We start from the raw sequence: 12,825 nt of genomic DNA on the forward strand, positions 1-12,825 counted from the left end.
AAAACGAGTGGCAACCAGCATTAAATCCACTTTCCTACAGGCGTCTAATCGCTCCAGTGTAGGATGCGCAGTAAACGCTTCCAAATCAAAATCCATTACACACAGAAAAACCACAGACCAGAAATACGTACAAAAATACTCACCAAAACTTACCCGGAAAAATCACACACTCACAAAAACACGCGGGAAAAATCGGACGAGCCCCCAAATTATGTTACGCCCCGGCCTAGGGGTTCACCAGGGCGAACATAATAGGCTCAACTTTTGTCCCCTCCCAGCTCCCAAGCACACACGTCAGTCAAAAAACTAAGATTCACAATATTTATTATTACTACTTTTGTTTTAACAACTAAGGAAGGGTTAGGGGAGGGAGCGGCTAAAACAACAAACAAAATATCTTCTTTTACAATTTACTAACTTTCCTAATCCAAAATAAATGCAGGAAATAAAATACAGAAAACTTACCTAACTATCTAACCAAAAACAGGAGAAAATGGGAAAACAAAAGAGCCGACCTCCCCTACCAGAAAAAGGTTCAATTTAACAAAACTATTTACAACTACAAACAATCAGATTTTTCCAGGATCGAAGACTGACGGTCACACACACGAACACAGGGTTGGGAGCTGACAGGAGGCAAGAGCGAGCAAGGATGGGAGCTCCAGGGCCATCTTTAAAGGGCTGGGCAATCATGCTCCACCAATCAGCAACCTGCAACAAACGGAAACAAAAGGGGCACAGCACACCTACAGGACGGGGGGAAAACACACACTAAACAGAAAACACATACATATAAATAGACAAATTATGACCCAGGGTCATAACACATGTTCTACCACCACAGACACTACAGCAGAACCAACACATGTTCTACCACCGCAGACACTACAGCAGAACCAACACATGTTCTACCACCGCAGACACTACAGCAGAACCAACACATGTTCTACCACCACAGACACTACAGCAGAACCAACACATGTTCTACCACCACAGAAGACTGGACTGGACCACCCTCAGAGAAGCTGGTACCAACACTTGTCTGATGTGATGTTTTTAGGTCAAAGACCAAACTTATTTCATCAGTTGTATAAATTACTTTCATAAGTTACATTAAGTTAATAATAGATAAATAAATATGTTAAATCTATGTTAAAATCTGTTAAAATGTAGTTAGCTTAAGAATTGATAGGAGTGAGATTTCTTCTCCTTAAGGATCTTTGTGTTCTCTGTGCACTAAGGTTGTATACAGAGTGAGCGCTCTTTTACTAGATGATCTTTGCCGTATATTTCCGTTCCTTCTTTTCTCTGCAGTTAAAGTTCAGAAAAACTCATGTTCGCTAAGTGTGCTCTACTACTGTGTGCCTTGGAAAATGTTCGTCGTTGTAAGTGTATATATCCGAAAACATTAAGTTGTAGATGTTGGTTGATTGAAACTGTTCTGTGAACGTGTACTGAAGCTAACGCTGATGCTATTCAAGCTAGCGATGTGAGTTCATTCCATGTGCAGTGGAATTAATAAGAACTGTCTGTGAGTCAGTAGAGTTGGATGGATTTTATATGTTGCAGTTACAAAAACGTTAAAGAAAAAGTCAAGTGCAGGAGAAGCTCCAGCTGAGAACAGAAAGCCTTGTTTGGACTGTGCTTTAGTTTGGTTTGTGGCTGGAGCTGCACACTCATGTTGTGAGGACAGCACATGTGACTGAACTGACTTTAAATTCTAAGTTTTAATTTGAAAATGTTGTAATTTTTATTTATTCTTAAAGTTTGTTTGAATTTGAAAGTGTTGGCACAGTTTTCTTAAATATGTAAGTGTGCTTTTTGCATTGTACATTTTATTAAAGCTTGTCTTTATTTTTAACATGATCGTTGCAGTCGTGTTCTTTCTCAATTGATTTTGGTGGTGATGTTTTCAGTAGGTGAATTATTACCCTGCAACAATAAATAAATGCCTGAAAAATAAAAACATTAATAATAATAATATTTTTAATGGGTGGGACATATTATAATGCTGCACCGATGACTAATACAGTCCAATCACATGTGAGCTGTCCTTTGAAATGTCTGTGGTGACATCCAATGGGTTGATATAAAAAACAAAAAAACATCCAGTGGGTGTTTCTGAGGTCAGATGGGGCAGATGCCAGTGACATTCAGAAGTAAATTAGGGCCATTCACACCTCTGCTGTGAGGTATTAACCCCCGCACCCCCCATGCCCCCCCCCCCCCCCCCCACTCCATTTCCTCCACTTTCCGGCATAGCTGAACTTCTCTGTAAACTCACAATAATTACCAGGAATCTTTGAAGTTGGCAGGTGTTTACGGGGCCAATAATCAGTTTTTTCATGCAGTGAGAGGGCTTTAATGTATGGTCTAATCACTGTGGTCTGTTTCCTGTCAGATGACGAGGAGGAGGTGAAGGTCCAGCAGGGGGCGGAGTCTATCCAGCTGCCTTGTAAAGCCTCAGCCGATCTGCCTGAAGACACCACAGTGGACTGGACTCACGTTGATCCAGAACTGTTGGTGGTCCACGTGTACCGGAATAAAACTGATGATCTTCAAACACAGGACAGGTCTTACCGTGACCGCACACAGATGAATGAAGACATGAGTCTGACTCTGAAACACCCCACAGACACAGACGGAGGTGTGTATATCTGCAGCGTCTACAGGGAAGGAGACGTCCTGAGGTCTAAAGTCCTGCTCCAGGTGGTCCCAGGTCAGTGCTGGGATAGACCACATGAAACAGCTCCAATCTGAAAACACACACCTTCTGCTGCAGCTCTCACTTCTGAGTCCAAAGCATTCAATATGGAGATCCATGTCCTGATGTCATTTCATACTGATGGAGAAAAGACACTGTTCAATAATCTTTCTTTCAATACTACTTATCAATACTCAGTACTACAGTCAATACTCCACCTTATCAATACTCAGTACTACAGTCAGTACTCCACCTCATCAACTCTGGCTCTTTCATATGACCAACTGTCAAACAGGTACACAGAATAAAACACATCTTTCTTTTCAACTTCATTTGAAGCAGGATTTAGGGTACTTGATAATGTCTTTACACATTTGTTAGGATTTGATTGACACGTCATCATACAATCATGTCTTAGCAGGAGTTCATGTTGGTGTTTTGTCGTCCACAGAGGGTTTTCCAACCTGGGCCACAGCTCTCCTGGTTGTCTTTGCTGTTCTTCTAATCACTCTAGGACTTTTATTTATGTTTCGAGGGTATTTTCTGTCAGGTATGTCACATCTGTTACTACACTACTTACTGTGCTGTTCTTCATCATGTTTTTCTTTGTCTCATGTGATTATAGAAGCAGACTGTCACTCATACATATAGAAACCTACAGACCAAGTTTGTGTTTGTAATGTGTGTGTGTGTGTGTGTGTAGTTGCTGCTGAGGAGGTCAACAGTCAGGAGTCACAGTGGACTGATCAGAGAAATGCTTCAGAAAATGTGTATAATTTATACAGTACACAGACTAAAACCACAGTCAAACTGGTGTCTGAAGTCTTTTTCAGACCTAACAGTCTGGCAGACTTGGTTCCATTGGGGACTCAGTTCAGTTGGGGACTTGGTTCAATCGGGGAATCGGTTTGTTTGGGGATTATGTTTGATCGGAGACTCGATTTAATTCAACGGGGGTTCCAACATTCAAGTTCAGTTGCATGTTCACACGTCCCCAAATGAAGCAGATTATCAGAGGAAAACAAACTGGTCTATTTAAAGCAAACCAACACCTTTGATGTGAAAGCCCCCTTAAACTGCTGCACTACCTTTTTAAATGACGTCGATAAAAATGAAGTTGTAATCATTTACCCATCAACAGCAATTGGACCATAATATTTAAAGTACACGACAAACTTACAGATGATACAGTCATAAGACACAGACCATGTGCTCACCTTTCACATCAGCAGCACATGAAGCAGATTTATTTCTTCCACAATAATAGAGGAGGCATTCAAACACCTGGACCTTTGTGTCTAAACCAGGGCTGTCACACATTCAGCCCAGTTTGATCTGAATCAGGCCGCACCAGTAAAATAATAGCAGAATAACACTGTAAATAATATCAACTGTAGATTTTTCTCTTTGTTTTAGTGTGAAAAATGTAAAATTGCAGAATGAAAATGTGAATAACCTGAACACCCCTGTACAACCACAAAAATAAGAATACAGTTTCAACACTACTAAGTCTGATCTTATCATTTCCACATGTGCATTCCAACGTACAGATCACAGTGGATCTATGAACACACCAGACATTTAGGAACAGGCGGAATATTGACATCTATAAGTTATAATGTTATTACACTGTTTCCAGTAAAATTAAAATAAAATATTACTTCATGTGAAATGTGATTTATCCTTGATAGATCAGGTGGAACTGGGACTCAGTGTGTATTCATTGTACTGGATCAAAAGTGATTAAATGGGAATAAAAAGGGGAACATGTCCCAAAACTGAATTATTCCAACTTCATTGACAACGGTGTATTTGTACTGGTCCGACCCACTTCAGACCCAATCGGATTGTATGTGTCCCCTGAGCTAAAACGACTTTGACACATTTGATATTCGCATTTGATATTCGCAAATTCATCCCACGGTTTGGACTGGACCCTTTGACGGGCTGAACCCCCCCGTCTAAACAGACCAATATGAATATCCCAGTGTGATGGCAGTAGACAGGTGCTTTGTCTGTTCCTCAGACAGATAACTGCTCCTTGTTGTGCACCTGCTCTTTGCTCACACTAGGAGACTGGATTTGAACATTTGTCATAGAGGTGAAGGGTGGAAATGCTGCCTCTGAACCAGTGCAGCTGCAGCCTTTGGTTTGACCTCTGCAGCTCTTCCATGTGCTTTCACTACCTGCACTTATTTAGTTATTTATTCCATTTTTTTTTGCTCTATTTATTATTATGTGACTTCCAATTGTTGAATGTTTTATTTATTTGTATGTTCTAACTGGGGTTTTTATCCCGGATTGTTTTTATTGTTTTTATCTTTTCTGGTTTTTATTGTGTTTTATCGCGTCTTGTTTTTATTTATTTGACCTCACCTATTTTATTTACTTATCCATGCTGCTATACCGATGAATGGTGGAACACTGAGCACTTTTGGTTTTGTCCTGTCTTTTTGTCCTGTCTGTAAGCGTGATCAAGTGCCTGTCTTGCATGTTTAATGTAAGTGTTGTAATGCCAAGGCAATCACCTAGACTGCAAAACAAATCTACCTACGGGTATAAATAAAGTAACCTTGACCTTGACCTGCATATTAGACACACACAGTTTGGGGTGGTCATTTAATGAGCTCCCATGCTTCTAAGACAATGCTGTCCACAATATTTTTGGTTCATAATGAGATTATATTGGAACAAAGCACACTACAGCAGGCCAGCCAATCAGGTGTCTACTTTTTTATTGTTTGTTCTCAGTCTACGAGGTGGAGGTGGATTCAGGGGAGGAGTCTGTCCTGCTGCCATGTAAAAGTATAGCTCACCTGACAGAGAACTCCAGACATATCAGCGTTATGTGGAAGAATTTATTCAACGATCAGCTCATTGTGCATAAGTACGGCTCTGGCCAACCTGATGAACAGGACCAGGATTACAGAAACAGAACAGAGATGAAGAAACACTGTCTGAGAACTGGAGACTTCAGTTTAACCCTGAAACACCCAAGGGACCGGGACACCAGCAGCTACGTATGCATCGTCTACAACAAAAACAAGGTCCTGAAAGAGAAAGAAGTGATTCTGTGGGTCAAAGGTCAGTGCTGTAGACAGAAGATGAGAAAACTCAAGGCACCTGGAATTATCAGACTGAAATGTCCAATGTAGTTGAACTGAGAATAGGAGTTAACAGTTGAATAAGCAGTGGGTTCTGCTGATGATTCAACACAGATTGAACAAATATGACTTAGAACTGGCTCCATGGCAGATGTTTTCCTCTACTGTTGTCTGATGGTATGGTTGTTCTCAGTCCAACAGGTGGAGGTGGTTTCAGGGAAGGAGTCTGTCCTGCTGCCCTGGAACACCACATTTCATATAGAGGACGTCAGTCAGGTCACAGTGGAGTGGACAGATGAGGATGACAGGAAGGTCCATGTGTACCAGGACGGCTCTGACAGAACTAATGAACAGGACGATAAATACAGAAAGAGAACAGAGATGAATGAAGACCCACTGAGAACTGGAGACCTCGGTCTGACCCTGAAACACCCCATGTACCAAGACACCCACACCTACACCTGCACCGTCTACAACAGAGACAAGCAGATCCTGAGGAGGAAACAAGTGCATCTGACGGTCAAAGGTCAGTCCTGTAGACACAGGTCATTCCTAGTTCTAGGTGGAGTTTGCATGTTCTCCCCGTGTCTGTGTGGGTTCTCTCCTGGTACTCTGGCTCCTCCCACCATCCAAACACATGCACTGATAGGTTAATTGGTTCATCTAAATCCCCCATAGGTGTGAATGTGACAGTGATTGTTTGTCTCTATATGTTCAGTCTGTGATGAACTGGTCACATGTCCAGGGTGAACCCTGCCTTCACCTGTAATTAGCTGGGATAGACTCCAAGTGACCCCCGGGACCCTAGTGAGGAGAAAGTGGGTTCAGAAAATTAAATGAATGAATGAAGTGTTGGTGATTCCCGCCAAAATGTGTGCTGGTGTTTCCCACTGCACTACTGGTGGCAAATTCAAATGGAATGTACATGTTGCAATATTTAGTCTGTAATGTGGCTTTGAAAGGGCCAAAGGCCTGGGGGGATCCCACCAGGAAACCAGAGGGAACAGAACTGAGGACAGATTTGATAAAATGTCAGAATGGTATGAATTTTTGAAAAAACGAGTCATTTTGGTGACCTTTAACCTACAACATGACCTTGACATTAGACTGTTCATAGTACAAAGTACTCTTACGATACAAGATGGCATTGACAAGATCATTAACTGGCCCATCATGAACATATTCATACATTGCACTGGACAAAGGAGTGCAGAAGCTGTGAAAGTTGCGATTTTTAGAGTTAAAAAAGTAATTTTCGGGATGGGGGGGTGGGGGAGTTTGAACGAAATTTTCAAAAAAATTACACAGGAGTGGTGAGAACATCTTGTTGCATCAGAAAATCAGGGCTAATGTGGTATTTGATATTAAGCCCCGCCCTGCCCCCCCCCTACAAAAAACTTCACAGACACACAGAAGCACTTGGTTCTGCTGCTGATTAGATCATCACTTAGAACTGGATCCATGGCAGATGTTTTCCTCTGCTGTTGTCTGATGGTGTGATTGTTTTTCTCAGTCCAACAGGTGGAGGTGGATTATTCAGCGGAGTCTGTCCTGCTGCCCTGGAAAACCACATTACATATAGAGGACGTCAGTCAGGTCACAGTGGAGTGGACGGACCTTTATAACAGGAAGGTCCATGTGTATGAGGACGGCTCTGACAGAACTGATGAACAGGACGATGAATACAGAAATAGAACAGAGATGAATGAAGACCCACTGAGAACTGGAGACCTCAGTCTGACCCTGAAACACCCCACAGACTGGGACACCCACACCTTCACCTGCACCGTCTACAACAGAGACAAGCAGATCCTGAGGAGGAAACAAGTGCATCTGAAGGTCAAAGGTCAGTGCTGTAGACACAGGTCTTTCCTAGTTCTACAACACTGAGCCCTTCTTAGAGTCAGCATTCTAGACGTGGCTCAGTCCTCTACATACAGGTCAGTGTGCTGAAGGGAAACCAAAAACACTGCAGCATTCATTAGGATTAAAATGACAGAAATTGCTCTTTCAAAACTGAAAAATATTTTTATTTTTTCCTGACATTCCAAAGTAAAATATAATTTGTCAAATATTTTCCATCCAGTCTCACATTAACACTATATAGATCAGGATGATAGCATCAACTTATGGGTTTGTTTCTACAGTCCTTTGACAACAACAGAAATATTCCTTCATTTTCCAAACTGTTGAATCCTCTGGAGGGTTGCAGGGATGCCAGGGCCTATCCTGACTACCAACAAGGAAATGCATGGTTTACTTTGAATATTTGTCTAGGTCAGCACTAACATGTAGACAGACAACCATTCACTCACATTCTTTGGATTTAAACTCACCAATTAACCCATAAAAATGCATGTGTGTGGATGGTGGGAGGAAGCCAGAGGACCTGGTCTGAGAAAGGCCACCACCAGCAGGTTTATGTTTTTATAAAGTCTGATAGAAGACTGTGTGCTGTGAAAAATGAGGTGGAATTCCAACCTAATACCTAGGGATGGGAATTGAGAACCAGTTCCTTTTTAAGAACCGGTTCTCAGTAACTCCATTCCTTGGAATCGTTTGCCTGCCTGCTTAATGATTCAGCTTATCAAGTCCGCCTTTGTTGTGCATGCGCGATGACGTCACGTTTATGCTGCATTGTTTTGGTCGGACATAGCCAACATGGCGTTGAAGCAGAAATGGTCTAAAACGATGACACCAGGTCCACTGGTAACACTGTCAAAGCTTCCATGTCTTCAAAAGGGTGGAATCCCTTCAATCTGCTCAAACATTTGTCCACACAGCTTGTGAATCGTTTACAGGAATGTCACGTATTTGATACGATACTTAGTGGCGTTTGTGAATCTAGCAGCAGAGTGAACACTGGGCCCAGTTCCAGTTCTGGTGTGGGCAACAAACGTTTCCAAAGGTAGGGGAAAGGAAATGAGGTGCACAACAACAGGAGACAAGCCGAGTTGAACCAGTTCCACATAATAGAAATGTGGCAATAAAGGAACTAGTAAAGGGTCTTTAGTTTCACTTTCACCGCATCCCGCTGCCCCCGAACTGGGCCCAGCGTCATCTGTTATTGTTATTTGTACATACTGAATATGTTCTATTTTCTGTGCAGAGATGGAAATATAAAATACAGTTAATGCAAACACACCCATTTGTACTCTTTTATTCCCTCACCCAATGAGAATCAATAAGAGAATCGACAGGGAATCGGATCAATAAGCAAAATCGATAATGGAATCGGAATTGTTAAATTCTTAACGATTCCCATCCCCACCAATACCCGTTAGTGACTGTTTTTAAAAATAAGGTTTTCTCTCATGTTGTCCATTAAATTATGTTTAAAGTGTCGTTAAAGTCTGATGTGTTAAAGGTGAAGTTCGTGATATTTACTCCCTCCTTGTGGTGAACTTGTAGACTCAGAGAACCAACTGAATTGTGCTCAGCCTCTTGTAGGGGGACACAAAAAACCTCCCAGTCCTTCACTAGTGTCAGTCTTTCTTGTCATTCCTTCTGGTCTTTTCTGTTCAGATTGTTGAAACCACTTCTTCAACACATTTGTATAAACTGGCTTTGATGGAATGACACACTTTGATTAATTCTCGTTTTACTCTGTGGTTTGTTGGTTAAAGTTTCCTTGTATGACATTGTCTTTACTGATGTTTAATTTCCTCAGTTACTTTCAAATCCAACTAGATCATAAAAAATAGGACCAATGGCCCTATGTCTTACCGGCCAAATTCAAAGCTTTGGGAAATGTATCCAGATGCCATTTATTCTCCCCCAGTTCTGTGTATTTATTCTATTACACAAATAGCCCATGTTTTGCTCATATTCCAATCAGATCTGTAAAAAAATCAAATTCCAACTTGATATCATTGATACTGATTTATTGGATCAATCCACTTCCTTTCTGTTATAATGGGAAAAAATTTCAAAGTCGCACCAAATCCAGAATCAGATCCAGATGGAAATAATTTCAGTCCCTTGTGTTGACATCATCATACAGAAGCTGTATACCAAGTTTGAAGTCAATCAGAACTGGAGTTTGGGAGAAGACGATGATTGAATGTTTTCCCCATAAGAGCCCATGTTAAATTTTCCGTCAGTTCCGGATCCAGAAGAAGATCCTGATCAGCATGTGGACATTATGTTTGGGTCATCTCCCCATCAGGGCTGGACTGGAGACATTTACACTGGAGATCATTTATATTTACTGAGTTATGCATCCATCCACTTCCTATCTGTTATAAAGGGGAAATTTTTCAAAGTGGCACCAAATCCACAATCAGATCTGGATCCAAATAATTTCACTAACTTTTATTGACATCACCATAAAGAAGCTGTATACCAAGTTTGAAGTCAATGGGAATTGTAGTTTCGGAGAAGAAGCCGCCTGAAATTTTTGTAAAGGACGACAGACGACGACGACGGACGCTGCATGACGTCAATAGCTTACAGCCTGTCGGCCGGTAAGCTACAAAAGGAGTATGGTTATTGGCTGAACCCTCATTGAGTCACTCCTATTATTTATTATTTCCCCAAAATCCACAAACATCTGAGGAAACCACCTGTGAATACAGCATGGAGCAAATCCAATCAGTTATCTAGATTGAACCACATCTACAGATGAAACTGGAGTTATTCACACATGTGTTGAACAGACATTTTAGTAGCAGTCATCCCAAACATATGACAGATAACATACCAGCAGGGCAGTCTGAGACTGAACTGGAACTGCTCTGATCCTGATGACATTCACAAACAGACTAAAAACTACAGACACAGAAGTACTTGGTTCTGCTGCTGATTAGATCATCACTTAGAACTGGATCCATGTCAGATGTTTTCCTCTACTGTTGTCTGATGGTATGGGTGTTGTTCTCAGTCCAACAGGTGGAGGTGGATTCAGGGGAGGAGTCTGTCCTGCTGCCCTGGAAAACCACATTTCATTTAGAGGACATCAGTCAGGTCACAGTGGAGTGGACAGACGATAGGGACAGGAAGGTCCATGTGTATGAGGATGGCTCTGACAGAACTAATGAACAGGACGATAGATACAGAAACAGAACAGAGATGAATGAAGACCCACTGAGAACTGGAGACCTCAGTCTGACCCTGAAACACCCCACAGACTGGGACACCTTCACCTGCACCGTCTACAACAGAAACAAGCAGATCCTGAAGAGGAAAAAAGTGCATCTGAAGGTCAAAGGTCAGTGCTGTAGACACAGGTCATTCCTAGTTCTTGAACACTGAGCCCTTCTTAGAGTCAGCATTCTAGACGTGGCTCAGTCCTCTACATACAGGTCAGTGTGCTGAAGGGAAACCACAAACACTGCAGCATTCATTAGGATTAAAATGACATAAACAGCTCTTTCAAAACTCTGAAAAATGTCCTTATTTATTTTTTCCTGACATTCCAAAGTAAAATATAATTTGTCAAATATTTTACATCCAGTCTCACATTAACACTATATAGATCAGGATGATAGCATCAACTTATGGGTTTGTTTCTACAGTCCTTTGACACAACAACAGAAATATTCCTTCATTTTCCAAACTGTTGAATCCTCTGGAGGGTTGCAGGGATGCCAGGGCCTATCCTGACTACCAACAAGGAAATGCATGGTTTACTGGGAATATTTGTCTAGGTCAGGGGTGTCAAACTCATTTTAGTTCAGGGGCCAAATTCACCCCAATATGATCTCCAGTGGGCCGGAACAGTAAAATTAGAACAGTGAATAAATAGGACCAATGGCCCTATGTCTTACCGGCCAAATTCAAAGCTTTGGGAAATGTATCCAGATCCATTTATTCTCCCCCAGTTCTGTGTATTTATTCTATTACAGAAATAGTCCATGTTTTGCTCATATTCCAATCAGATCTGTAAAAAAATCAAATTCCAACTTGATATCATTGATACTGATTTATTGGATCAATCCACTTCCTATCTGTTATAATGGGAAAATTTTTCAAAGTTGCACCTAATCCAGAATCAGATCCGGATCAAACTACTTTCCATCCCTTGTGTTGACATCATCATACAGAAGCTGTATACCAAGTTTGAAGTCAATCTGAACTGGAGTTTGGGAGAAAAAGATGATTGAAATGTTTTCCCCATAAGAGCCCATGTTAAATTTTGCGTCAGTTCCAGATCCAGAAGAAGATCCTGATCAGCATGTGGACATGATGTTTGGGTCATCTCCCCATCAGGGCTGGACTGGAGACATTTACACTGGAGATCATTTATATTTACTGAGTTATTGCATCCATCCACTTCCTATCTGTTATAATGGGGAAATTTTTCAAAGTGGCACCAAATCCAGAATCAGATCTGGATCCAAATAATTTCACTAACTTTTGTTGACATCATCATAAAGAAGCTGTATACCAAGTTTGAGGTCAATCGGAATTATAGTTCCGGAGAAGAAGACGGTTGAAAGTTTTGTAACGGACGACAGACGACGACGCCGGATGCTACAGGACGACAATAGTTTACGACCTGTTGGCCGGTAAGCTAATAAAAAGTAAAATTACATTATGATAATGTTTACATCTACAACATTTCTTTAAAAATCTGAATAACATGAACAACTTGGAATGTCTCAAGAAAAACAAATGCAATTTGAACAATATTCTGCCTCGTTTAATCAATTTATAATTTAAACATGCGCGTTACAACTTACATGACAATTACAAATACACAAAACATTTAGTAACAGGCACAATATCAGTAAAATTGCATTCATTTCACTTAAGACATTTCAGGATGTTCATATTCAGGTTATTCACATTTTTTGTAAAAGGATAGTTTGTTAATATAAACATTTTCATGTAATTTTACTTTTTTACACTAACAAAGATAAAATCTGCAGTTGTCATTATTTATAGGTTGTTGTGATAATATTTTACTGGTCTGACCCAACTGACATCTTATTGGACTGTATGTGGAGCTTGAATTCAAATAATTCTTACACCATTGATTGTTAATATCTTCAGTGTAATTTTTGCATTTCACAA

At 40.9% G+C, this 12,825-nt stretch overlaps 1 protein-coding gene across 1 annotated transcript in view; it reads left to right on the forward strand.

Moving 5' to 3' along the window:
• Positions 1-12,825, forward strand: part of LOC115431255 (uncharacterized) — a 202,326-nt gene that overhangs the window by 16,055 nt on the left and 173,446 nt on the right. Inside the window, exons 4-9 of the mRNA XM_030151499.1 lie at positions 2,402-2,719; positions 3,156-3,254; positions 5,456-5,788; positions 6,002-6,334; positions 7,322-7,654; positions 10,691-11,017. Coding sequence (XP_030007359.1) covers positions 2,402-2,719; positions 3,156-3,254; positions 5,456-5,788; positions 6,002-6,334; positions 7,322-7,654; positions 10,691-11,017 — 1,743 coding nt within the window. The remainder of the gene's footprint in view (positions 1-2,401; positions 2,720-3,155; positions 3,255-5,455; positions 5,789-6,001; positions 6,335-7,321; positions 7,655-10,690; positions 11,018-12,825) is intronic.

Source organism: Sphaeramia orbicularis, chromosome 13 (assembly GCF_902148855.1).
Source record: "Sphaeramia orbicularis chromosome 13, fSphaOr1.1, whole genome shotgun sequence".
NCBI classification, from domain to species: domain Eukaryota; kingdom Metazoa; phylum Chordata; class Actinopteri; order Kurtiformes; family Apogonidae; genus Sphaeramia; species Sphaeramia orbicularis.